Source organism: Dicentrarchus labrax, unplaced genomic scaffold (genome assembly GCF_905237075.1).
Source record: "Dicentrarchus labrax unplaced genomic scaffold, dlabrax2021, whole genome shotgun sequence".
NCBI lineage: Eukaryota > Metazoa > Chordata > Actinopteri > Moronidae > Dicentrarchus > Dicentrarchus labrax.
The window spans coordinates 10,898,364-10,924,886 of record NW_026136722.1 but is presented as its reverse complement, the minus strand read 5'-3'; the positions used below and the strand labels follow the sequence as shown (position 1 = coordinate 10,924,886).

The following is a 26,523-nucleotide window of genomic DNA, read 5'->3' as shown; positions in this document are numbered from 1 at the left end:
TCTGCGATGATGGCTTGTTCGTTGCTCTGTCTCTTGAGTTGAAATTCTAAGTTCAAAGATGAGTTGCTCCGATGTGGTCGATCAATCAGCAAGTCTTGAACCCGAGAGCCGGCCAAGGACTAACCCTGATCCTCCTTGTGTAGCCCCTTTTATCCCCCTAGGGTGTTCGGTTCGGGGCTGTGCCACTTCCTCTTTTGCTCCTCACAAGACGGTCCTGTGTGTGTGCTCAACTTCACAAGATGTGTGTCCGCTGTGTGCGCTCAACTTTCCCTTTCTCTCTGCACCAGACATGTTTGGTTGCAATACGTGCCTTTTCACCTAGTTACTCAACACTTTAACATGATTTGCTCTCTTGACCTAACTTTCCATAGTTCTATCTTACTACTATGCATTTATACTCATTAATTATCAAATAATCAGTTACAATCATATAATCATGTTCTCTTTCATTGTTACATATTTCATTTTGTAATATAGAATCAACTTCAATCATTATACAGCTTTTGGTTATTATAATCTCTGTGCATTGCAGTATTCAGGTGGAGAGTCCCTAATGCTCCGTTGGGGTTTTAGCAGATCAGGGATCTCAACTTACTTGACACTCTACATGTGGCTGCAGTGAAAGGAAGACAAGTAAGTGACTACACATGGTTTGTGTCTTTATCTCTCTGTATTTGTCCTCTCTCTGCTGTTTGTTTTGTTTTGGAGCCTCATTTGCTTTGCGACTCTGCCAAGTCTTCTTTTGCTCTTCCTCCTGGTGTGATTTTGCCTCTATAGTAACTTTATATTTTATCAGAGAGTGACTGTGTCCAGATACAGCGAAAGGGGACTATTTTCTTTCTTTTAACTCTGTTTTTGTTTATTTCCCTTTGCAGATCTAGTCCCCATAGGACTCAATTAGGCACGTTTATCATTTGGTCTTGTTCTGATTGTACTGTTTGTTTGGCAAACAGTGACTTCTGTCCCTGAACTCGAGCCCTTCTTAGGACTAAGCAAAGTTGTACATTGTCAGAGCATGCCTTACTCTTTCGGCACAGATGATGCTTCCAGTAAAAGTAAGGACTGTTTTCTATTTGCAGTCAGCTGAATCAGGGTGTTTGACTTGTCACGCCACCTTGCAAGTGTTGGCAGGTGAAATTGCTGTGTTTGCTTCACTCCTTGCCCGCTTGTCTACACCAAATCTCAAGCAATTGGTGCGAATGTCACAGGGAGATTTATTACTGTGACAAATCAGTCCTTTTCGTTCTCAAGAGACAACTCTGAAATGCTAGTTTTGTTCTTTTTATGCTGTTTTGTAGAAATAAACACTCAATGGTTTGCATTTGTTGCCCTCATGAATTCATTTAGCAACTTTCAACTTTGAACATTCTGACTATCATGGTTGGTAGTTCATGAATGATTTATTAATGATGCATTATATTTTATATAAGTGATCAAATATTTTGTATGTAAACACCTGTAGTCCATCCACACTTATTTTGCCTAATTAGACCTCTTCACATGGCAGCAATATTATCATTCAGTACAATCTGATTCTGATTCTGATTCATTTCTGGTTTAGACTCGAACACATTTTTTCTGGCATATATTGTAAAGACATGCAGTGACACATGATGCCAGTGGCTGAGGACCCTGCATAGGCCAGATTCATGGCTGTTGAGAATTAAATTGAACGTTGGAGCAAGTGGGTTACCACAGAAACAGTGAGTGCAACACAGAGCTACAAGTAATACAAATGATGTCGATATTTTCTCAAGATCTTTTCCCTGCATCTATGTGCCAGCTAGGTCAATGAATAGCAGCAACAAATAAGCCAAGTGCTGTTCTTGTTTGAAGCTTGTATTGGTTTGTTCTTGCCAAGCTCAGTGATCACATCTACAGGGCCCAGACTGGCTACAATGGTTGACTGTAATTATACTGTTGTCTCAAAATCAGGTTTTAATCTTTGTTCACTGTGGTAACAGGCTATGGCACAGTTGGAAACTGTTGGCTTGCGGTATCAGGAGGTGTTATTGGCTTGGCTCATGATCAATAATCCTCTCTTTAACAGCAGTGTGCTTTGTGTAATGGAAATCTTAACTATTTTGTGATGAAGAGCACAATTCTGGTTGCACCACAAGATAGTTTCTCCCAGGAGGAAACTGATGCCTATGTGCAGGGGCTGAAGAATGAAACCTCTTGAAAATATTTCAACTGAAATTAGCAGCTGAGGACAGATGAGGTTAAATTTGGAAAGAGGAACACATTTCCTTCTTATGCTTGGACTAGCAGAAATTGAACTCAGTGTATGACACTATCAAAGCAACATTATGTAGTTTTTTTATTTTTTTTTTGGGCCTTTTGTTGGCTTTATTGATAGACAGCTGTAGAGAGACAGGAAAAGTGGGTGGAGAGAGAGGGGATGACACACAGCAAAGGGCCACAGGTCGGATTCAAACCTGGTCTGCTGCAGCAACTCCGTATATGGGTCGCTATCGCTACCGACTGAGCTAACCGGGCACCTATTATGTAGCTTTTCTACCTTAAAATAACATATCCCTGATCATTTTGATTCTACACTGAGTTTCAGTCCCACCCTGCACCTCATAGGCCATTATGTAACTTTGTGCTAAGGTTTATGGCAGTAGTCACACACCACCAACCATATCACTGATTTTGTAATTTTGGTGAAACTATATCATATTAAATGGAGAAAATGTTTTTTGGTTTTCCCTCTGATGTCCAGCTGCTCTGCCTAAACTTTCTGTGATAAACAGAGTTTCCTGATGGACAGTAAAGCCACTGCTGCAAGATGTAGCTGCTGTTAGTTAGTTAGCTCAGCTGTACTGTCCTGGATGCCTGGGACTGGGTGCTCAGAGGGAGTGTTGGTGTTTGCACTGGTGGCGTAGGAGCTTTTGGACCACAGACAGAAGAATGTTTTCTATGGAGGAGAGCAGAACCGGAGCCGAGTGAGAGGGAAATGTAACCGGGCTCAGCAGCCTCTATGGACATAGCTAATGGCAGAGGCAAAGAGCCCTTAGAGGACGTTGATGGAGGAAGCTAAGAAGGGAAAAGGAGAGAGAAGCTGCTGTACAAAAGTAAATCTCTATTTAGTCATTGGTAAGAGATTTGTCAAATAAAAGGCTGCAGACAGACGGCCAGCTGGCCTTCTTGCTGTTGCACTAGTCAGTAATATCAGCTGGCTTACTATTTTTTGTGTTGTTGCACTTGCTTGATGTTTGGTTGTGGTAGTAAAGTTGTCGACTCACTCGTTTTTTAACATAAGTAATGTAATCGTAACGAATGCACCTGTACAGCTGTCCATATTTACAACAGTGGTATTGCAACTGGGGGTGCCAAATCTTACATAATGTTGCTTTAAGTGACAAAATCATACATCACATACTGTAAATAATAGGTCAGTGTAGTTAGCAGCAGATATGAGGGACAATTTGACTTTGGCCATACAATTTAACACAAGGGAGAGAGGATATAAGTCCAGCGTGACAACCTTATTGCGGCTGTGAAAGCTTTTAAATAGGATCAAATTGTGTGTTAAAGCAACAGAATTGACGGAGGATGGACAAAGTTATTTTGATCCAAGACAAAAACCTGTAATCTTTGTCACCAAAATTGCACAAAATTGTTACCTGCACACCCTTGAAGGTGAAACCAGGTGCAGCTGCCAAAATACACAGTGGGAAACTCAATTATGAGTGACAGAATAGATATGTATAGATGATGAAGTTATTGCTTGTATTTAATGTTTGTATGACTATACTATTTGTATTTTGATTATTTATTAATCTAAATAACAAATAAACATCCATGTTATTAAGTTTTCATCAATGCCACCCATTGCTTTCTTACTATTAGCCAGACATGTACTGGATGTTTGACACTGATATCGATGTTTGAGAGTTTAAAATATATTTTTTCACATAAAAACATAAACAAACTGTTGATAAAAGTCCCTTTACAAAGAAATTACAGTAGAAAAATTTACTTTTCAGTACTCTCTGGTGGACAAACAATGTATTGAATACACTTATTACACTATCTAAATGACCTCAAACTGATTTAGGAATTTCTGTACTGTATTTACTTATTTTTGTTACTTATGGACCAATATATACACCAATACCCATATATCTACAATAAGCTATCAGCCAGTATAACGGCCTGGGTAATCTATCAGCCTAGCTCAAGTCTTTATTACAAATGTAGCAGAAACAGTGTAGGATGGTGAACATGGTAACTGATAATCAAAGGCTCCCTGTAGGGTTGCTATTGCTTCACAGCAGGCACAGATCATGGGTCCTACACACCTCATGAAAAAGTGTATCAAACAGCATCCAGCCAACACTTCCCACACACATGCCCATAAACAATACAGAAAACCCCCATGCACTCACACAACACAGGTACATCTCAAATGTTATACAACCATTTGTCATTCTTACCCACTCACATTCATCAGATGTGACCTCTGAGTAGAAAATGTGGATGTTTATCAAAACACGTGAAGAGACTTTGAGCATGCAGCCTCTGGGTCACAGGAGCTGTGACAGCGGGACACAGATGGGTCGCACTCTGCTCTCCCACATTGTAACAGGGTCAGTGACAAACATTTTGAGCAGTACAGAGGTCAGACACATTGCACAGCTGCTGAAATCTGAACCACTGTTTTTTATGTGTTTTTTAAAGCTTAACATTATTTCCACTATCTCGCACACACTATCACGCCTGTCATGTCCGTGTTAAATAATGAACATAGGTATTTTATGTATTGACTGGAGGCTGTAAATACTCTATGCTTTCCTCCCTGCAGTGAAAACATATGGAGAGGAGACCGGTGATGAATAATCAAACACTTTCACTATGTGGTACTATTAAAATGTAGGGATTCAATGTTATTATTTTATGATGTTGAAGACGTTATATGGTGAACTACTACAGTATATTGTGGACAGTGAAATAACTAAAAAAGATGAGACCATTTTTTCTGTGACTCCTAATTTCTCTTCAAACATGAAGCACATTTATTTGCATAATCAGCTGAGAAGTGTTGATCCTTCAACAAAATGTTGTACAGTGTTCCCGCTGACACATTTGACTTGCATATTCAGTGAAGTGCAATGTCCTGTTGACTTATTGAACACATGCTCCAAAATGCTTGCATGTAAGAGCAGCCCAAATGTGGAATATTTAAGCAATGGTTGAAGAAAGGACAGTTAAGCAAGCATTTCATCAAAATTATCATATTCACTAAGGCACAGAGAATGTAAAATGTAGAGGCTTGACTCATTTTCCAAACACTTGACAACCTGACCTGACGACTGAATTCCACAGACAGACTGACCAAATTAGGCCACAACAATGATGACGAGTGTATATGTTTTAACAGGGGTTCTATCTCTCACTGGCACGACCTGGATTATGTAGACTTGGTGAAAGAGACATAGCTGCAATTTTTGAGACCTTGTGTCAAGAACTCTTGGTGTGGATGTGTGGGCTTTGTTCTCCATGTAACAGGTACTTACAGCAAAGGCTAAATGAGGGTGCTAATTTTCTTTGTCTTTTAATGTATTTTTATACAATCAGTTAAAGTCAGATCTACGCCAAAAGTATAAAGCTCTGTCAGCTAAAGGCATAGCTTGTTATGGTACATATTGTTGTGTTGTGGTGCATTTTTTACTTGCCACAGTGACAGTTGCAATGCCGTTGGACCGCAAAATACTGTCAACAATCTAAAACATCAATAGTTCAGGTCTTGGCAGGAGTTTCCCAGAATCAAGCAGCAGCAGCCTAGAATCACAGATATTCATCAGTCACGCTGGGAGAACCCTACTGCAGAAGGAAAAAACTGGCCTGTACCAGTAATAATTTTCAGTATAAGTATAAAAGAAGCAATGATTTCCATGATGGCAGCCAGAGATTTGCTTTACAGGAACAGTTTATGGTGCCTTTCACACTGACACGTAAAGATGAAGATGGATGGTCCTCTTCCTGCATTTCTCAGAATGACAGGGAAAATGGCAAAAATCTAGCCTTAATACTTACCATTAGACTATCGCCATGAATGGGACTGTTAATGATCGATACCGCACTCCACACAGTGTGTTGTGTTTGGACGATGCAGAAGGCAGCTGCTGTCAGTGTTCATGCACGTTAAAGAAACACATAGGAGCTGACACACACTCTGGAAAAAAATTGCTTTTGTTGTAAGTCTGAGTTCAGTGAGCCACTGAGGGAAGTCTTCCTCTTTGATTTGTGTAATTATAATCTTTATGGCTGAAGGACTTTCAGCCATAGAATGTTCATTGTCCTTTATCTTTTTGTGACATTTTCGTGTTGTGCTGCAACTGCAAATCAAAAGGAATCACTGCTCTGCTTTTATTGTGTTATATTATATGTTGATACGTCTTTCGGTAAACTAGGACACCAACAGGAAGCTTTCATCAGGATGAATTTCCTGTTGAGTCACACTGATCTGAATTATGCCGCAGTCATATTTAGGTTCTGCTGATTTTGTAATTAAAATGTCCCTTGTTTTAGAGAAGCAACATCCTAAAAAACACTCTGTGACACTTTTTGGAAAACACCTTTTATAGGTCCCTGAGCTGCTAAAATACAATAAAATATAGACGAAATGAGAACACAGACTTCATACCGACATTCATATATAGTATGTTCTCTGGGGCTTTCAAAAGAATTTCTGAGAAATGTTGGAAATCACTTGGAAATCACCTGAGGTAAAAGTTGACAGGTAGGAGGAGATCATATAAAACACAGATAACAGCTGAAGCACAGTGATTAATGGTTGCAGAACATCACAGAAAGTGAGAGGTGCCTTGGTTAGTTTGCTGCACAGAATATTATCTGTCACTCAGCTGCTGCACAGAAAACAAACATCCCAGCAGTTTTGCAGACAGAAAAAGAAGTTGATGGAGCGCTTGCACGGCAAGCGTGCTATCTAACCGAAATCAGGTTAGTCACGCAGAATGCGATGCCAAGATTTACGTGATGTCACGTCTTCCTTGCAGCAGCCAAGTCACAGAGCGTGTTGCAGCATGATGCACCGTCTCCTCTGAACTCTGCTTCACCCCATTATCAGATAGTGGGGCTCTCACCCAGCACTGTCATGCTCAGTGTAACATCTGCCGCCCTAAGGTATGAGCATGGCGTGCTTTGCCTTGGCTTATTTTGTCAAAGCACGGGAAGCGGGAAGAATATACAAAGATGCATAGCGATCATCTATTTGGTCTCTCTTAGATATTTTAGAAACAAAGATAGATTAGCGATTATTACATCAGTATTAACAGATTCACGTAGGCCTTATCAATGGGAAGGAAAGGTTGTTTGAAGATGAGTGACACAGGAGGGTCCTGCATATGGAAACTGCATGATAGATTGTTGCTCGGGGGCATTTTCTGAACCAGACAGTTATTGTGTTTTCCAAGAGGTTTGTTTTTAATCCTTGCTGTTGTGCATTCATGCACGCATACTCCCCTTTTGTAATTTTATTTGTCAGACAGTGTAATCAAATGAAAGGTAAGTACTCTTGAACAAACAACAGTAATTGTTAGTGGCCATTGTATTGAGCCATCCAGTATGCACTTGAACACGGTTTCAATGTTTTTTGTGACGTTCGGGGAATTTGCGTCATTCATTTGTGATTGTCAGTGTATTTTTTTTACACAAATACAAATAAATGACCAGGCATTATTCAAACTGTTCTTTCAATCAAAGGGAACAATGAACATTTTGTATTTATGTTAAAAAGTGCATCTATTTAGTTTAGTATGGCCAAGCGTCACTAAATAACGCCAACATTATTTCATGTATCTGAAACAAATTTGCATTACATCATTTCTCACACATTGAACACATCCCAAGGCAGAGGCGAAAACATTTTGGCTCAGTAACTTATTTCAGGATAAAAAACAGTGAAAAAAAAAGGCTCAAACCACCCAAGAGGTTTCCCTTGGCTCTGCCTGTGTGACTCTCAGCTGTCGATCCATCTCTTAAATCAGATGTGCAATAATAGTTGATAAAAGCTCCAGGTCATTTCCTGGAACAGCAAGCTAGCGGGGCTAAACAGCACATGTTCCAGGGGACCTTGATTGGTCTGGATCCACAGCGGGCCATAGCTCTAGCTGGATATCATAACAGCAGAATACACAAGCCTAATTAGCCTCACACCTTCAAGCCCATTAGTTCCACTCTAGCTCCCACCAAATAGCCGATGTGATTCCCATCGTCCTGCATCAAAGGCATCCAAGCAGACATGTTGTACATGACAAATCTGCACAAATAAAGCATCAGAGACTTACGAACGTATGTCTTCAGGGTGTGTCCTCTCTAGCTCTGGCTTTCCTTTTGTTTTTCCTTTTCCTTTTTCTGAGCATTACAAGCAGTGAATGCTCATTTACGGGGAAAGCTTTTTTTTGTTCAGCTTGGGGGCATTTGGCGATGTTACATCTAAAAATATACGATAAAATAAGAACCAAAGCAGAAAACTTCCACATCTGTAACTGATGAAAATCGGTTAAACATTGAAGGAGGGAAAGAGAAGTAATGGGGGGAAGGACACAGAATAAGATTTCACTGTTATAAGATATATTATTTTCATCTAGAAAGAAGTGTATATTAGGAGCTCTCTCCATGCTCTTGGAAACATATTGCAAGATATGCTCCTCTCAAACTCACGTTCCAACTTCACAAATATGTAATGGCCAGTGTAACAAGTGTTGGGACATAAAAATGGTCTCAGGGGCTAGAAAGAGTTGAGACACCCATTTTTCTCTCTATTTTGCTCTTACATTTTGGCTTACCCTCTATCTCTCATTCTCTTTCTTTCTCTCTCTCTCTCTTTCTCTCTCTCTCTTTCGTCATCCGTCCACAGGACTCTACCGAGCACTGAGTCTGGTTAATGATTGCTCCTACTTGGTGCTAAGTTGCAGAAAGTGTTGCAGGAAGGCCAGTGTGTTGGGAAATGAGTCTCTATATGTGTTTGTGGGAAGGGAGAGAAAGAGAGATTGAGAGAGAGAGAGAGAGAGAGAGAGAGAAGGAGGGAAACCCTTGGAAAAACCGTAACACTCATGCTGTAAGCAAGAGCATGTGCTCAACCACATGCGTGTCAGCCTCTCTGCTGTACCCGGACTCATGCTTAAACATCATGCACTCACAGAACGCTGCCTAATCACTTTCTCTGGTAAGAACTTATATGTATCTGTCACACTTAAAGTACCAATGTTTAGTATAGCTGAGCTTTTTGCCCAGTTTTGTGTGACTGACAGAGATTGGCTGTTGCTTTGTTCATGCCATTATCTGCATCAGTTTTACATGAAAAAAACATGCTTTCAACGTCCAAATGAGCCCTATTTGAATCAATGCCGACATCTAGGAAAAACATCTCATGCCAGAGATGCTTCTTTGTATTAAGACACTTTTGTTACTGTACAATTGCATACATTGTATTAGCAGTGGAAACATGTCAGGTGTGACATGTCTGATTGTGTTAAGGACACGAGAGTCAGTGCCGTGATCTCAGCTGGACCAGTCCTGACCCGATGTCAGACCAGACAAGAGAGTCTCTGATCCGACAGGCGCCTAGGGCAATCAGTCAATCTGAACTACAGCTAATGCTAACTGCATCCTGTGGTCATTACACTGAACAGGCCATTTAGAAAGTATGGCTCTTTGGTTTAGATATTATCTGATGTCTGACTTCCAGTAGAGCTTTGTAATATGTAGGGGTGGACCTTTATATTGTTACTTCTGGTGGTAAATTCAACCTAGGCTTTTGAAGCTTGTTGACATGTTCAGTCAAAATGCAGAGTAAAAAAAAACTCTGAATTGAATTGAGGCTTTCTTGAGCACATACATACATATTGCATCTGTCATGACACATTGTGCTCTTATCTCTTGAACAAACATCATACCGCCAGTAAACAAAAGAAATTCCAAACACATCAACATGAGCCCATCCTCCTCCCTGCCACGAGACTAGAACAGAATGGAATTTGAAACGTTTTAGCCAAAAATGTTTCCATGGTCAAGGTGTTTTTTGCAGAAACGTTTCAGATTTCGTTCCGTTCTCTGGCTTCAACCAAATCTCTTGGGGGAGCTTGTGGCGTCGATCGACACACAGGTGAGTGACCTCTGGCACACATGCTCAATCAAACACTGACAGGCTTTAAGATGAAGGTGGACAGCAGCCAACTGTGAGTCACTGAGCAAGTGAAGCTCTGCTGAGCTGCAGCTGTCTCTGCTGATGGGACAAACAGCATTTCCTGGAGGTTTTTGGCCCTGTGTTTGATGTTCTGGACATTCTGGTTCTGGGTAGTCCATGCTGCTGTATCATTCAGTTCTTAACTGTGTAAGTGAGTAGAAGAATGGAAATGGCACTGGTCAGGCTCCCACTGGATATCCCCCTTATGCCTATTTAGGATAGAAGTTACACTGAAATATTCTCTTGATTTTACTACTGCTTCTTTTGCATGCCTTTAAATCTGGTGTAATTGCAGTGTGATAGATTTGATGTAGCCTTTTCCTTTTTTGGTCCTCATGCTTCGCACGGCCAAATTGAGCCGAGGTAATAAGTAGGGTGTTTGCAATGAGCTTTGATGGATTGTGTGTCTCTGTGTCATCCAGGCAGTGTGGCGAGCGTAGATAAGCCCCCTTATGAGGTGAAAACCCTTCCCCGTCCTGCAGTATCCCCTCCCAGCACCAACAGCAGGAATAAGGGATGTCACGGCTGTTCCTCCTTTTGGCAGCACTCATTGTCTACAGCAGCATCCAGGTGGGTCCCAAGAGCATGCATATACATACATGTACACACTTTTCCCCCAGAGGTTAACAGCCTGTGAACTTCCATTAGTCACTGGCCTTTACAGTGTGGGGGTGGGTGTTGTTTCTTCAGCTCTGCTTTCTTCTAAAACAAGCCAGAGATCTGCGGTTTGGAAGCCTAAACAAACTATCCCTGTTCTTTTAATGACACGAGTATTACAGTGTACAATATATCAGCCTGCCCACACAGTAGCACAAGCCCTCCAAACAGACAATGCAGCAGGGTATAACACAGAGTAATTTTGATAGATTATATCCCTATCTTGAGGATGGGTTGTTTACAGAATATTGTATATATGTAGTGAAGTGAAACAAATTAATAACAATTCAGTTTGCAACCATTTTATCTTCATGGTTTGTGTGAATCCAACATTCTCAAAATTTTTCTTACCCACCTGGTCACACTACGTCCACATCCTGTTATGTGCTCCACCATTTCCTTATGTGTCCTTAGGTGTCTCCTGCTGCTACTCTGGATAAGTTGAAGGAGAGTTGGAAATTGTACATGATGGAGTGTGATCACAACAACAGCCGAGACCCGCCAAGCACTGGTGAGCTGAACGTATAACTCATTTTTAATGTTTAAACCTGAAATAACTAACAAAGAATTTTGTGGCCACTTTGGGGGCAGCAGAAACAAGCTGTAAATATTATGACATTTTACTGTTAATGTGGCGAACTGGTTAGCAGACAGTTGACTTATTGTATATATGAGTATGAGCATTTGGAGTGGAGTTTCTGATAATCTGATGAATGTCCAATATTACCTCTACTTTTAGTTCTGTTTTGGTCTCCAGCAATTCTTGAGAGAAATATCTGTTTGGTGCTGGACAGGTAGTGTACAGCGGGTTTATCAGAGATTTTTTAGCTACTGTAGAAACATAAAATAGAAATAAAACTGTTCCTTCTAAGGTAGCGAAAACATAATGATTCCTATATTCAGGTGATTATACACTAATGAAAACATACCTATGAATATAAGATTAAATTTCTGGCAATAGATCCTCCTAAATGTTACACACTGGACCTTAAAAAACCTTGTAGGCCATGTTCTTATCCAAAGAAACAACAAAGTGCAACATTATAATAAGCTATGATTCCTAAATCATTATTGGTGCTTTCTGAGAAGGTAAATGTGAAAGAGGTATTATTTTGTAATAATTTGCATTCACATTAGAGATAAAAATCTGTATTTACCATCACCTTGTGGTGCAATGGCAACTATCTAATGTAGTAGAGCAGGTAATGGTTAGGTCGCATGGTCACCAGACTATGGAGCGGCTGCAATTTCCGCTCCCTGCTCAAACCATTGTATAATCACTCTGCTTGCTTGCCGCTCCCAGTTTCCTATTTGCTGCACCACACTCTCTGCTCTCTGCAAACGCTGCGAGAGCTCCAGTTCGCTCCATCAACAGAGTGTTTAACTAAATGGCGAATGCTGCCCTTCAGTTGCATTATAGTCTGTTAGCTTGTGGAATAGAGGTGGAGAACACTGATGCTCCAACTTTCAAAAAGGCAGCTTCCTACACTGCACACAAAATAACACCACTCCGCAGCACTCATACACCCTTCCTGTCACCCCATGAGTGTAGGACCATATAAGCAGGTATAGAGGACATGGGACATTATATACCTGAACATCCACCTCTGCTATCACTAACAACCGGCAGTGTTTACACCCTTTGTTGAGAAGATGAAAGGTGTGGTAGTGGAAGGTCATCGATGGAGGACTTTACTCTGAAGTCAAGATGAAAGACTATGATGCACAAATGCCATAATGGCCACCAGCAGCCATCACTTCAAAGACATTGAGACAATCTGACCCGTATATAATGTTTTTTTTTATCTCCAGGCCTTGTGTGCAACAGGACCTTTGACTATTACGCCTGTTGGCCCGATGGACTCCCTAACACCACTGTCAGTGTGTCTTGTCCGTGGTATCTGCCGTGGCACCATAAAGGTAAGAGACGTATGGGTTAGCAGATGTGTCATGTTGATGCACAGTCATTCGTATATCCTGCAGAGAAAGACAGCTGTCCGTGACAACTGGACTTTCCAGTAAATTACAGACACTGTGTGTGTGTGTGTGTGTGTGTGTCTGTCTGTCTGTCTGTGGATATGTGTAGTTCAGCACGGCATGGTGTATCAGGAATGTGATGCAAACGGCCAGTGGGTGACTACGAAGAATACCAGCGAGTGTGACTCTAGTGATCCAGTGGTAAGAAATGTCTCGTTATCAGACGGCATTAGACAAGAGATACCAATATTTTGTCTGCATTAGCTAATTTGAAGAGCTGAATTTGAAGTTACAGTTAAAACTGAAATTAAAAATGAACCACATCACATATCACTCTTCTCAAAAACCAGTCTAAAGTCCATGTGTCCGTATGTGTTTTAATTTGCAGCAGTACTATGGCCATATTCGGGTCATGTACACAGTGGGCTATTCCTTATCACTGGTGGCTTTGGTGTTGGCACTTGGCATCCTCATATTCTTCAGGTAATAATGATTTTTGATTTAAATAAATTCTGCATCAAACACAGCAAGGTGGTTAAAACACATTTAAAATAATAATTAGAAATTTTAGGAAATACACTTACTGTGGAGATAGATTGATAGGCTACCACTCTCATATCTGTCCATTAAATGTAAGGTTACAGTCAGCAAACGCTTAGTTTAGCTCTTAGACGGAAAGCAGGGGGAAACAGCTAGCCTGGCTCTTTCCAAAGATAATAAAATCCACCTACCAACACCTATAAAGCTCACAAATTTACACGTTATATCAAAGTTTAAAAGGACATTTAGTTTTCTTTATTTGCTGGCTCTGAGCAGTAGCTTTCGTGGAAGTCGGCTGGTTGCCTCACAACAGCTTCCAGCCAAGAAATAGTCTGACCACCCATAACTACCCAAACAACAAGTAATATATAGGCTAATATGTTAATTAGTAGGGCAACAATAAGTGTTTCTTTAGTTGTCTGTGAACAAGACAAATGAGTAACCTTGAGCTTTGGGAAACATTTTTCACCATTGTCATACATTTTATGGACCAAACAACTAATGAATTATTGGGAAAATAACCAACAGATTAATTGATAACGAAAATAATCGTTGGTTGTAGCCCAATTAATTAGTCAGCTTCAGAGGCTAGCTATTTCCCTGTTTCTAGTTTTGTGTGATAAGCTAAGCTAACTGGCTGTTGGCTATAGCTTCATATTTTCCATACAGACATGAGAGTGGTATCAGTCTCCATATCATATGTCTCCAAGCCATATACTGTATCCCACAATCTCAAACTGTCCCTTTAAGCAGTTGGTCTGTGAATGATTACAGTGAAAGAGACATTTTTTGCCTCTCACTCATCAGGAAACTGCACTGCATGAGGAACAACATCCACATGAATCTGTTTGCCTCCTTCATCCTGCGAGCGCTGTCTATCCTCATCAAAGACGCTCTGTTGGAGGCCACCAACATCACATCGCAGGACCTCGGTGGAGACCAGGAACAGGGATTCCCCCAGGCATCTATGCCTCCAGTGGAACTGCTGGTGAACAATGAGGTCAGTAGTGATCTGCAGCTCAACAACACGCTATAAAAGGCAATAAGTAAAGTAAAACTACTTTAGTCATTAAAGAACTGTATACAAAATATTAGAGTTGGAAGGTGTATTTTTTCTCTTTGCTAAGGGGAGAGTAGTCTATATTTTTTGGGCAAATAGAGAAGCCTTTTGTTATTTTTACCATACAATACATTTAAACACAAAGTTTAAATTAGATTACATCTCGTCTTTAATAGTTTAGTTATTATTGGTGGGTGAGTTGTACATGAACAGAACTATATTTTGAGATATATCATGCAGAAGAAAAACACAAAGCACTCACAGCAGCACAATCCTGCAAATTGGTGTCTTTAATAATGGAAAATGCAACTGGACATTAAAGTACTTATTATGTATCATGCTGTATAATTATGCTGATTACTGTATGTTTGCATACCCTATAAATGATGTAAGTAATAGAATATAGAAACATGAAAACTACATAAGGTCTATCAAAGATAAGATTGCACACCCATAATTATATTTTGTATAAAAGTGCAATATGAATAAATAAGTAAAAATTGTAGTATGCATAGAACATTATATACTCATTTTGTGTGCAACAGAAATAATTGTAGCAGCTAATTATCCTTAAAAGGGGTAAGGGTCAACAATGTAGACTGATGTGTAGAGTTCTCGTGCTCGTGTGTTTGCAGGGGGGGGGAATGGGTCGCAGCTGGCTGAGGCTGGGGTGAAAGTTGCTGCTGTTGTAAAATCTCATGGCTGCCGGCACAAAGCCTGAATCCCGGCGGCAGAAGGAGCTCCCATCTGCTGCACCGCTGATCTCACCACTCACAACTGAATAGTGTTTAACTTCAGTACAGCTTGATATCTTTATCATTTCTGAAACAAGCCTCACTGCTGTCTTGCAGACTACGGTTAGCTGTCGCATCGCCGTGGTGATGATGCAGTATAGTATCATGGCCAACAGCTACTGGCTTCTGGTGGAAGGCATCTACCTCCACAACCTCCTGGTCATCACTGTGTTTACAGAGAGGAACTACTTCAAAATATACCTGTGCATTGGCTGGGGTGAGCTGGCCTGTTGGCTGTCTGACATTTTGCATGAAAGGAAATTAAGTGAAAGCAGATTAATGTAAAAGGCTGTTACACTGGTGTACACAATTACTGTCTTGCATTTAGACAGCTCTCATTTCTTTACAGGTACCCCCTTAATATTTCTTGTGCCCTGGGTGGTAGCTAAATACCTATATGAAAATCAAGAGTAAGTTTCCACAGCCCTCTCCCTCTCTCTCTCTCTTTCCCTCACTCCTGCATCTGTAGCTTTGATCAGATCCTGCCAAACAGCTTACATTTTAGCTCATCCATGTTTATTCCACACTCATAACAGTATCTCATATCAGAAAAAAATCTGGCAGATGGCCTTTCTCCTAAGCATATGAATGTTGACACTCAGCAGCTCATGGTCAATTTAACACATAATTACGACACGAGGAGTTGGCTGCAATTAAACTTTTCACACAGACACGTTTTATCTTCTGCAGGATGCCAAATATGAAAACCATTTCAGAGCAGCAGTTGTGTTGGCATGTTTTTAATATTCCATGATAACATTCAGCGCCCAAACTTTATTATGCAGTCCCTAAGGGTCTGCAAATGGGGGTGAAAGGGATTTTATGGCAGGACTTGCTAAACCGCCGACACATTGTGTTGTTATATAAAGCTTTAAAAAACCACGATGTGGCTGTGTTTGCCTCCTCTGGTGGAACAGCTAGGCCATCAGTCTCTCACAACTCGTAAGCGAGGGTGAGGAAAGCTTTCTACTGTTGCAGGAGTTACAAAACTGTGTAATAAAATGTGTTACAGTGAGCCTTGTTTGAAATATGTTTGCATGTTGAGGTGTGTCTCTCACTGATTGTTTCTCCAATGCCTTTCTTTTTCAGGTGTTGGGAGCAAAATATCAACATGAATTACTGGTGGATCATCCGTTCTCAGATACTGTTGGCTGTTGTGGTAATATCCTCTTCCTCCCTCTTATTCTGTTTCTGCCTCCTGCTTTTTTTGGACCCTTAGATTCCCTCCTTTCACAGTATGCTATTTCCTAAACATTTAAATCCAAACTGCCATATAAGTTGCTTATTATGTTATCATTGAAAATACACAAAACCAAACTCCAAACATGTTTACCCAGCACTTGCATTTCAGCAATTCTTTTTTCATTCATACTCAATACAATATTTAACACGCCTCATTTATTCATGAGGTGTAAAAGGCTGTCTGTGCTTAAAGGCTAACATAAGGGAAACATCTTAAGAGTCAAAGGATTTTGGATTAAAGAAATATGATTTTTCTTGCACTGTAAGCCACCGCACAGTTCGGCTAACAGCTAGCCACACTGTGACCGTGCCCTTTTATTGTAGGTGTGCTCTGCAAAGATCAGTTCGGAGCTTTTATATAAGTCCAATTTGTCATGGCTCTTATGTCAGGCCAGTTACACAGACATCCCGGCGTTTTCCATGCATTAATCGTCCCGCTAAGTGGCCTGTATCCCACAGGAATTCCTGTGTTTGAGTTGTCGCAGGGACGGGAGGGCTAGTTCCCATTTCAGTGTTTCCTCCTATATCCTGACCACGTTCCAGCTGCACATCAGAGTGCCCCTGCAACAAACATGTGATTTTGCTTTTCAAAATAACTCATCACAGATCAAGGTCTATGCTAATATGAAATAACATAAACATACATATAGATACTGTACATATTATGGAATAGACAGTGTGCTGTACCTTCTGCAAAGGTTATATGTAATTTCTAATCATCCTGTAGTTGTACTATCTATCTATCTATCTATCTATCTATCTATCTATCTATCTATCTATCTATCTATCTATCTATCTATCGTACATATGTTATTATATATGTTATTTTTATTGTTATTATTTTACTATATGTTATATTTATGTGATTTAACATGGCCTAAGCATTCAATAAATACACAAGCGTCGAATTTAGCCACACAGTTTCCTAAATAATGAAACTTTCAAAGGGTACATGCTGGTCTGAGTTGAAAATATATCTATTGTTTGATCTTTATTCACATATTCCTTGGCTTGTAACTTTTGCTCATTCCAGCATTTGTACTCAACAAAAAATTACTAAAACAACTAAGAACTGCCCTGTGTTTATAATCACAGAATGCCTGGACAATAATTGTATGCTCAATTTGGGTCCAGCTTCACTTTTTTCTTCCAAGAACATACTAATTACCAGTAACAATTTAGTTATAAATAAAAAGGTCATATCAGATGTAAGTGATTTTCATCAGAGGAACCCTTGCTGTTTCTTGAAATGCCAACTGCTGTGAAGGGTTCCCTGATAACAATGTGCCTCTGCTGTGTGGGTAATGAGTTTAAATCAATCAAATCACAAAAAAACTGATAATTATTGGTACGAATCCACACAGATAGTTCTGGTTTTATCTGCGTTTTTATCTGAAACTTTTGCAATTTATTTGTTCCCTGCTCAAGTTTTTTGTTGTTGTTGTTAAAAATACTTCTTCAATGAAGTATGTGGATTATGCATTGGAAAAGAGTTTTTCAAACGGAATTTGTCAATTAAAATGTTGTACACCTCCATTGTTTCAGGCAGTTTCAGCTTGGCAGTGTCTCAAAACCTTTGCATATTAAACCAAAACTATTTGCATTACTACACATGACTATTACGTAAAAAACATTATGTTTTGGCTGAACTGACCCTTCAACATCTGTAACTCATTCGATCCAAACTGTTATAATCAACACCGGTGTCTTTCACAGATCAACTTTCTTATCTTCATCCATATCATCAAAATTCTTGTGTCAAAACTTCGAGCGCACCAGATGAGATACACAGATTACAAATTCAGGTAAGGTCAAAGGTTAGAGCAGTTTATTTCTCTTTACATCATGTTATTCTCTCCACTTATTCTGTGCTTTATCTCTTTGTCTTTCATCCCCGCCATCTCAGGTTGGCTAAGTCGACTCTGACGTTGATCCCTCTGCTGGGTATCCATCAGGTGGTCTTTATCTTTGTGACAGACGAGTCCACCAAGACCACCATCGGTCTGCGACTCACCAAGCTCTTCATTGACCTCTTCTTCTCCTCCTTCCAGGTTGGACTCGGGAATAAATCAAAATCATCTACAGTTATTTTAATGAACAAAGCTAATGTCATATATGAAATGTCCTGGGTCGTGTATAGCAGGGCTGTGATTCAGGGGTTCAGTGGTTTGAGTGACGCATCTTATGGCTGCATAATTCCGCCTATTGTTCCTGTACTGAGACAAAATAAAAAAATACATAAAAATCATACAATGTTTTTGCAATAACTTAAAGGGTAAGACATGCCCAAATAGGATGAAGGATAAAACATAACGTTTAAAGCACAGTCTTTGTTCTCAAATTTGAGTCAATCTTAACAAGCTTAAATGGAAGACGGACAACTGCAGCTGAGAATTACATTTATCTCCTAATCAAATCAAAATCTCAAAATTCACGCTTTACTAAACAAACAACAGACCAAAAAAACATTCTTTCATCTTGTCTAAGTGTCGCTCGAGTTGAGTTTGTTCAGTCATCTGTTCAGAAGTCTTTATGTCTGAGCTTCCGTTCCCCCAGACAACTGAGAAGTGCTGTATTTACTTATATGTCAGGAGGGATTACATTAACATAATGCTGTCTGTGCTGCTAACTGGTTGTGTCACCCTGTGACATAATGATGCTGACCTTTTTGCTACGGGGACACAGATGATGTGTGTCAAGATTACAGCTAACCAACATGGGAAAAAAGCCTTGATGAACAGAGCGACAGAGAGAGATAGATGCAATAAGAATCCCAAAGTCAAAGATGACAAGTGTAGCCAGGAGACTTTCAACTTAAGAAGACAGAAGACACTTTAATCTGCATGTCATTGCGCTCCGCAAAAGTGAATATTGTAGCTGTCATGAGTTAATGTAGAGGACTGACTCACAATTGTTGTCTCCACAGGGTCTCTTGGTGGCCATCTTGTACTGCTTTGTCAACAAAGAAGTGAGTTTCCTCATCTGCACGACAAACACACGATTGTCAACCCCCAACTTTTCTCCCGTTAACACATCAATAACTTTCATCTCCGTCCTCAGGTGCAGTCCGAGATACTGAAGAAGTGGAAGCGCTGGAAGCTTGGGAGGAACATCGAGGAGGAATACCGCCACACGTACAGCAATACCCCAAACACGAAGACAGGCAGCCTGTTGAACCATGTCTCTCGACTGCCTCATCTCCCAGACATCGCCAAAACCTCTGCCCCGGTCTGCACCCCTGAGGAAAGGCACATGCTTGTGGCTGGATGCCACAACGGTATGCTCCACAGTAAGGAGGAAAACCAGTGCGCGTCCCCGCTGCACGAAGGAACCATCAGCAACTGCACCCTAGTGGAGGACATCAGCCTCACGGACAAGGTGCAGTGTTACGAGGGTCAGAGAGAGAACGTGGAGAGCCACCTGTAAAAGGCGGTGGGAACAAGAAATTGAAGAAAGTTGGAGGGCCTTGAGCTTTCATGTGGCTCTGACATATGCCCTGGGTGGCTGTGAAGAGCTGGGCTGATAGAGTCATCTGTCAGACTGGTCTTTGCCCAGAGATCAGTGTCACTGGGAGGCCAAGCAGCACTCAGCCCTCTCCACAGCCTGAGAATGAATACGGCAGACATCCACGCTGCGATGTTAATGTGCTGTGAGCCTCGTCAATGGATTTCTGTAGATGTTTGTCAGATACTGAAAGAAACTGATGCATGTTGAACAATGCAACAACAGCGTTGCAAGGCAGTTAAGCCATGTAAAATAATAAGAAAAAACCCTGAAACCTCAAACAGCAACAACAAAACGACACAACAACAAAAAGACACAGGGTCCTTGCTTGAGCCTCTGCTTTAATTTGTGACGTGTATCAAACGTGTATTTTGTAGAACTGGAGGTTAAAGACAAACTGTACATTGAACTGCATACACAAAAAAGACCAAACAAGAGACGCAAAACAAGATGATAGGGAACAGAAGAAAATGCTTTCTTTTTCTTTTTTTGCTTTGCTTCGATAGCTGTAAATGGTTTATTGTCTATATTGACTGTGATGAAAATGTACAGAAAGAGAAGAAACATTATGTTGACTGTATCTCATACAGTAAGGTGACAACAGTCTTGAAGTGGCCCCTTCAATGGCTCATTGGAAATTGGCAGCTCACCAGGTCATTCCTGGCTTACATATAGACATTAAAAGAGGTCAAGAGATGGTATGGGATAAATTATAAATAAGCTGAAATGATCGTGGCTTGACGTAGTGAAGTGTTTTACAATAAAAATAAATCCTTTTTATATAAATCTAAACCTTGGATACTGCTGAGGGCTACAGTTGTAACTGTGTAAATGTGCCAGGTGTGTTTTCGAGGGGAATAGTTGCAATTCTGTGCCATTAAATATGTTTTATTCTCCCCTTGTCATTAAGATGTTGTCTGACGCACATACCTTGGGAAACAGTAGTGCACTCAACCCTTGAGATGAATGTTGATAGGGGAAAACCGTGCACTCAAATCAAGGATAAAAATACACAGCATATAGACATGAACTATAAATCCACACATGCATAAAGTATGAATCCAACACTGTGACTCAAAATAGCATGTCATCTCTGGAACAAGTGTGTTTTTGCGATGTTAAATACAGGCTGTCATGCATGCAGATTGCGAAGATTTAGTGAGCTTAAGTCATCAGTTGTGTGCATCACTCGCCGAGGATTCGTGCTGTACAGTGTCATCGCATCAGTATCTCCACTGTGCAAACGCCAAAAAGTCAGAGAGCCTGTGCTAATGACTGCATGCGCCTAGTTACTCTACAGACAGTGTTTATTATTCAGCCTTATTCCGTGTCTGCAGGGGCTGGGGACACTTAGAACAAAACTCTGCACCCTAAAAGTAGAACAAAACCTCTCTAGTAAGCATTCTAGCGACAGAGAAAGCTAAATAAGCAGTGGTACATTTGCTTCTGAATACATGGCATTTATTTTTAAAGAAGGGAAGCTCTTGCAGAGCATTCATTAATCTTTGAGTCACAAAACATTTTGCCAGAATCAACTCAACTTGACTTTGTATGTATGATTATTTGCACAATGTTAATTTATAATTGGTAAATACTGTGTGTATATATGTTCATATAGTTGATTTATTTGATTGCTGTCAATATATTTCATGACATGTGTGTGTATGTATGTACAAGTATATTTTCTGGTGGGTATGAATGTGTGTAGTTTCAGTATTCCATATTTATGGATGTTTCACAGTAGGATGAATAATTGGCTGCAGCCAGATAAGCGATAGGTTGATGTAAACCAGTGCTACTGGCTTCACACAGAGCACAGAGGTCAGAGGTCGTTATGAGTCAGTTCCACACTAGCATATACAGTATTGCACCACATGACATTCCCAGAAGTCATGCCTATATAAGGCACAAGGAAGACACAGCTCTGTGTTTTATTATGTTAGCCACTCTCAGCGTGATCCCTCAGAGCTAAATCAGTGAAACACCAGCGAAATGTTTATCATTTGGATAATAGCTCTGTGCATTTTCACTTCAGTCAGGTGCTGGTGTTGAGTCTGTAAAAAAAAATTTGTAGGCCAAGGCTATTTTTCATCAGCGTCTGCTGAGAATTGTAATAGAGCAGGTAGATATCAATACTGAGAATTGAGCTGGGAGCACACACTGGCGCTGCTGTTGCTCAGAGGTGAAATTACAGTGTTTTTCTTGTTTTGCAGAGCAGGTGAAATGTTTGCATACTGACACAGTAACAAAGGAATGTTGTGCACCTTCAGTAAAAATAATATTCAGTAGAGTATATAAGTATGGTCAAAGTATATTGCTAATTTTATTTCAAACTAATACATGTATTTTAAGCTGTGACCATAACCATGTATGTTTTTCAAACCAGCAGCTTGGGTCACTCTCCTTTCTGGACCAAAGTGGTTCTGTCTGAATGTATTCTTCAAGAGGCCCAAATCGGTTATGTTCATTTTTGTTTTCTCTTAAAAAGTGGTTATGTACAGTATATTTGCGGTGAGGAACCAATTAGTGAAAACTGACTGTGTTCAGGTGTATGCAGTCATCGTATATTGTGTACGCTTATCAAACTTTGTCCAAATGGTGAAAGAATAAATTGCAATGTATGTGAAAGAGGATTTTAACTTGCTTCGTCTTTTGTACTGGTGATCCTTCAAAGGCAAAGAACGTGTAGGTCGACTTTCTTGGCTTGTTGGTGATTGTAGGCTGCAGGGGCTAGCTGGCCGCCCCTTCTGGCTGGCTGAATGCCAAGATGGCCTATAAGAGAGGTGAGTATTGATTTTGCCCTGGGGGTCAGGTGCTGTTGAGAGCGCACGCTTTTCCTTTTGGGACCAAGAGCCACACTGACTTTAAAACTGCTCAGTTTAAACTTGCCAGGATCTTTAAAGGTCCAGTGTGTGTAGGATTTAGAGGCATCTAGCAGTATAGTTGCAGATTACAGCTCACTTGCTTTATCCTTGCAAACAGCTCTATCTAGAGCCAGCCTTTGGTTTGTCTGTTCGGGCCTACTGTAGAAACATGGCAGTACAACATGGCGGCCTCCATGAAAAGCAGACTGCAGCGTCTGTAGATAAAAATGGCTCATTCTAAGGTAACAAAAACGCAGCAATTCCTATATTAAGTGATTATACGGTAATGAAAACATACCTATGAATACTATATTCAATTTCTGCCAATAGATCCTCCTTAAGGTCACACACTGGACCTTTAAATGACTTCTTCGTTCATCCTGCCTTCAAGTGAGGCCATTCGGAACGACTAGCAGTATACACGTCTACGAACTAGTTCTTTATGAGCATAACACAGCCCTCATGGTCGTTACTGTTCGCAGGGCATCATGTATCATAGCTGAGAAATTGCGGACAAGGCCTTAATGCTGCACGCATTTTCTAGAAATGGATAAAACTAAAAGCAGCTCCCTAAAATTGTGTTGCAATTGTTTTTGCCATATGGGTTAGAAAGAAACAGGCAATTATGGAGTTTATAGTTGTTATGTCTCACACTGGTTGTGTTTGTTTTTTGTTTGTTTCATGATTTTTATTCATTCAGGTTCATTGTTTCTTGTTATATTTGTTATAATTGTTTTTGTTCTCCCAGTGTTCTTGGACTTTTACTTTGTTTTCCTTGAACCTTGTTGTGTATTGGAGTTTGATTCTTCCCTAAATCCTATTGGATTTGTTATACTCTTGGGACTGCTTTTTCTAGATTTGACCTTTGTCTGCGTCCTCGTCCCCTGTAAGCCTTTTGTTCATTGACTTTTTGCTCTTAAATCATTTCCACTGCACTAACTTTGCCTCAAGGTCTCTGCATTTGGGTCCAGTTCCTTGTGTTCAAGGCTACCCTGCTTGTACTATTTGTGACAATAATCTCGGGTAAGGGAGCACAATGACATACCACCACAAATCAGGTGGTCATCAGCAGATCTCCTTGAGAACTAACTAAACCTACGTATTTAGAACAGGAAGACAGAAACTGTTGTGTCCAAACCTCCTAGGATATAAAAATATTTTAGCCTCCTGAGACCCGAGCTTTTGTTTGGTGTGGATTGTTAATTTCTGGGATTAGTAGGACCTGATAAACAAACTAAGCATTGTCTTTGAACAATTAGTAGTTTTCACAAATAATCCTCATATGAGGACATCAGGACTTTATTTACTATAACACTTTGTCCCTATATGAGGATGCAGGGTCACAGGAGGATATATATATATTAATTATCTTGTCTTGACATCATATAGTAAATTCTTTTTGTATGCTGTATGGACAAAAAAAGGTCTCTTAATACATACGTAGGTCTATCCTTATTTGAGGAAATTTAGAAAACAGAAAAGAAGAACTGATCATATTTGCTCTTTGTAAGTGCTTCTTCCAACACAACTGATATATGTCTCTGTCAATAGTAATGTTAATTGTAGGGACAAATTATTCTAAAATCCATTTGCTCTTTTGTGCATCAAACATTGTTTTAGTTTAATTGAGTTGAGTCCAGTTTTTCTAATGTCAACCACAGAGGAAAGCCAAACTGTACCCAGCGTGAGTCTCATTCACTGCACCTACTGTGCTGCTCTCAAACTTTGTGATGTTGGCCGCGAGATTAACATCTTCATACTCTGACACTCCTGAGACACTGCGACCTGTTATACTTTCAAAATGCTGATAATTACTCAATTGTGCTAATTTTAACAGTTTCCCAAGTCTACTGTCTACTTTTTTTTTTTTTTTTTTTTTTTGCCAAAACCCTCTGCAAAACCATCTTGACTGTTTCTTCAGCAGTCTATGATTAATGTAAGAAAACCAGATGTTTGAAATTGTGGTGGCACATTTTTCTGCACACTCTTACCAAGGGTGTTGGTGTTGTGGAGTGAAGATAGAGACATCCAGTGACAGTAGTTTTCAAAATGACCAGCTCTCTGATGTAATAAAAACAAACATTGATTTGAAATGACATGCCCTTGTTTGCCTTAACAACTAATTACGTACATAATGTTGTTTAGCAGGGTTGGCTTCCTTTAAGAATAGACCACTGGGGCTTTTTTTCAGCATGGAACAATTTAACGTCTTTGGGGTATAAGAAGACGGGAAGTGGTGGAAACAGCATCTTTTCTACACTCGATAATGCACAAGTAGTGAATATATTGGGGGGGGAAAGGTCAATTGATGTATTGTTTATGGTTTCTCCCTCAGGCCTGTGAAATGGGCTTGTGTCCTGATCTGGACAAACAGATTGTGTGTGATTGGACTGTTATTTTCCACCCATTGCTCTCTGGCAGGCTTTCAGGACAACTGCGTGCCATCATCACTTCCCAGGATACTTAGCTTGGCACAGCAGGAGAGACACAGGGTGAATTTGAATCAATGTTTAACATCCACATATTTCACCAAGTCACCAAGCTACTTAAATTCTATATGTCTGAAAGCAGTGCACGCAAATATTACTAAATTAGTTAACGTTGTATGTGTGACTGTGACATGTGCTTTGGGCGATATATGAAATTAGTACGTCACAAGACATTACAACGGTGTTTTGATTTTTAAAAAATACTTATGCATATGTGATATATTGTATAAGCATATTCATGGATGCTATATCGTGCTGTCACAAGTTTCTTGATTTATAAATATGTATAAAGTATCTGTTTATTTGAAGAATAGATTGTGTAATTTTGGTTCAGAGCAGCACAATCGCTGAAAATGTTGAATTGTAACAGAAAAGTTGTCAAAACAAGCCTTATTCTGCAGTTATGCCTTCGCCAGAGCACAAATGCAACAAAATAATAAATATCACATTCACAAATGAAGACTTCTCTAAGTATATATTGCCACTGGCACTGTCTCTTTCCCCACTACTCTCTCTGTCTTTTTGTGCTGTTATCTTCCTCTATCATTCTCTCTCTGTCTCCCTTCCCATGTCTCTGTTTGTCCAAGAGAGCTTGAAGTGAAGAATGACAAAGAAAGTAAAAGAATGTTTCTTTACTTTTGGCTGTTTGGAAAAAAATCACTGAAAACGCTGAGACCTTATTTAAACGGTTCTTTGCTAACTCGGTTTAGCTATTGATCACTGTAAAGTCTACGGAGTCATCAATTACCAGCCTCCTTTATTGTCGTATAAATCCCCTTACCGGGCAGCTCCCATTCATCACGCCACTCCACCCACGCTGACTGAGTGAGCATGGCACGGCCAGAGTCAGGAGCAGCTCATCCAAACGAAATAAGGCAACGATCAAAAACTGCATGAACCAATTCATCAATTACAAGGTAAGCCAGAGTATATAATGGAATTGACTTTACCCTTTGACCTATTTTAAATTCACATGAAAAGTGCACATTGAAAGAAATTGAACTGGAAAAACTTGTGCAGGTTAAAATTCTGACTTCGAACTACCATGTCCTCAGGCTGTGTGCTAAAAATTACATTGGTGATAACAGTTTAACTATATAGGCCTTTAAGCCATTTAGAAACTATCCCAAAACCCAATGCACAAAGTTCAATGAAGCAAGTAGATGGGCTAATTAATCAT

General features: G+C 40.1%; 1 protein-coding gene across 5 annotated transcripts in view; it reads left to right on the top strand.

Moving 5' to 3' along the window:
* The window catches only part of gcgra (glucagon receptor a), a 39,378-nt gene extending 16,755 nt beyond the window's left edge, over window positions 1-22,623 (top strand). For 2 of the 5 annotated variants that reach the window (XM_051388783.1, XM_051388785.1), the window contains exons 2-15: window positions 533-633; window positions 10,639-10,786; window positions 11,288-11,384; window positions 12,686-12,793; window positions 12,960-13,051; window positions 13,239-13,333; window positions 14,198-14,390; window positions 15,302-15,461; window positions 15,594-15,654; window positions 16,334-16,403; window positions 18,203-18,291; window positions 18,393-18,537; window positions 19,413-19,454; window positions 19,547-22,623. In XM_051388783.1, coding sequence (XP_051244743.1) covers window positions 10,733-10,786; window positions 11,288-11,384; window positions 12,686-12,793; window positions 12,960-13,051; window positions 13,239-13,333; window positions 14,198-14,390; window positions 15,302-15,461; window positions 15,594-15,654; window positions 16,334-16,403; window positions 18,203-18,291; window positions 18,393-18,537; window positions 19,413-19,454; window positions 19,547-19,912 — 1,572 coding nt within the window. In that variant the 5' untranslated portion in view covers window positions 533-633; window positions 10,639-10,732 and the 3' untranslated portion in view covers window positions 19,913-22,623. Of the gene's footprint in view, window positions 1-532; window positions 634-9,061; window positions 9,197-10,110; window positions 10,136-10,638; window positions 10,787-11,287; window positions 11,385-12,685; window positions 12,794-12,959; window positions 13,052-13,238; window positions 13,334-14,197; window positions 14,391-15,301; window positions 15,462-15,593; window positions 15,655-16,333; window positions 16,404-18,202; window positions 18,292-18,392; window positions 18,538-19,412; window positions 19,455-19,546 lie in introns of those variants that run through there. The other 3 variants (XM_051388786.1, XM_051388787.1, XM_051388784.1) reach the window with 3 other exon arrangements.
* The last annotated feature ends 3,900 nt before the right edge of the window (window positions 22,624-26,523 follow it).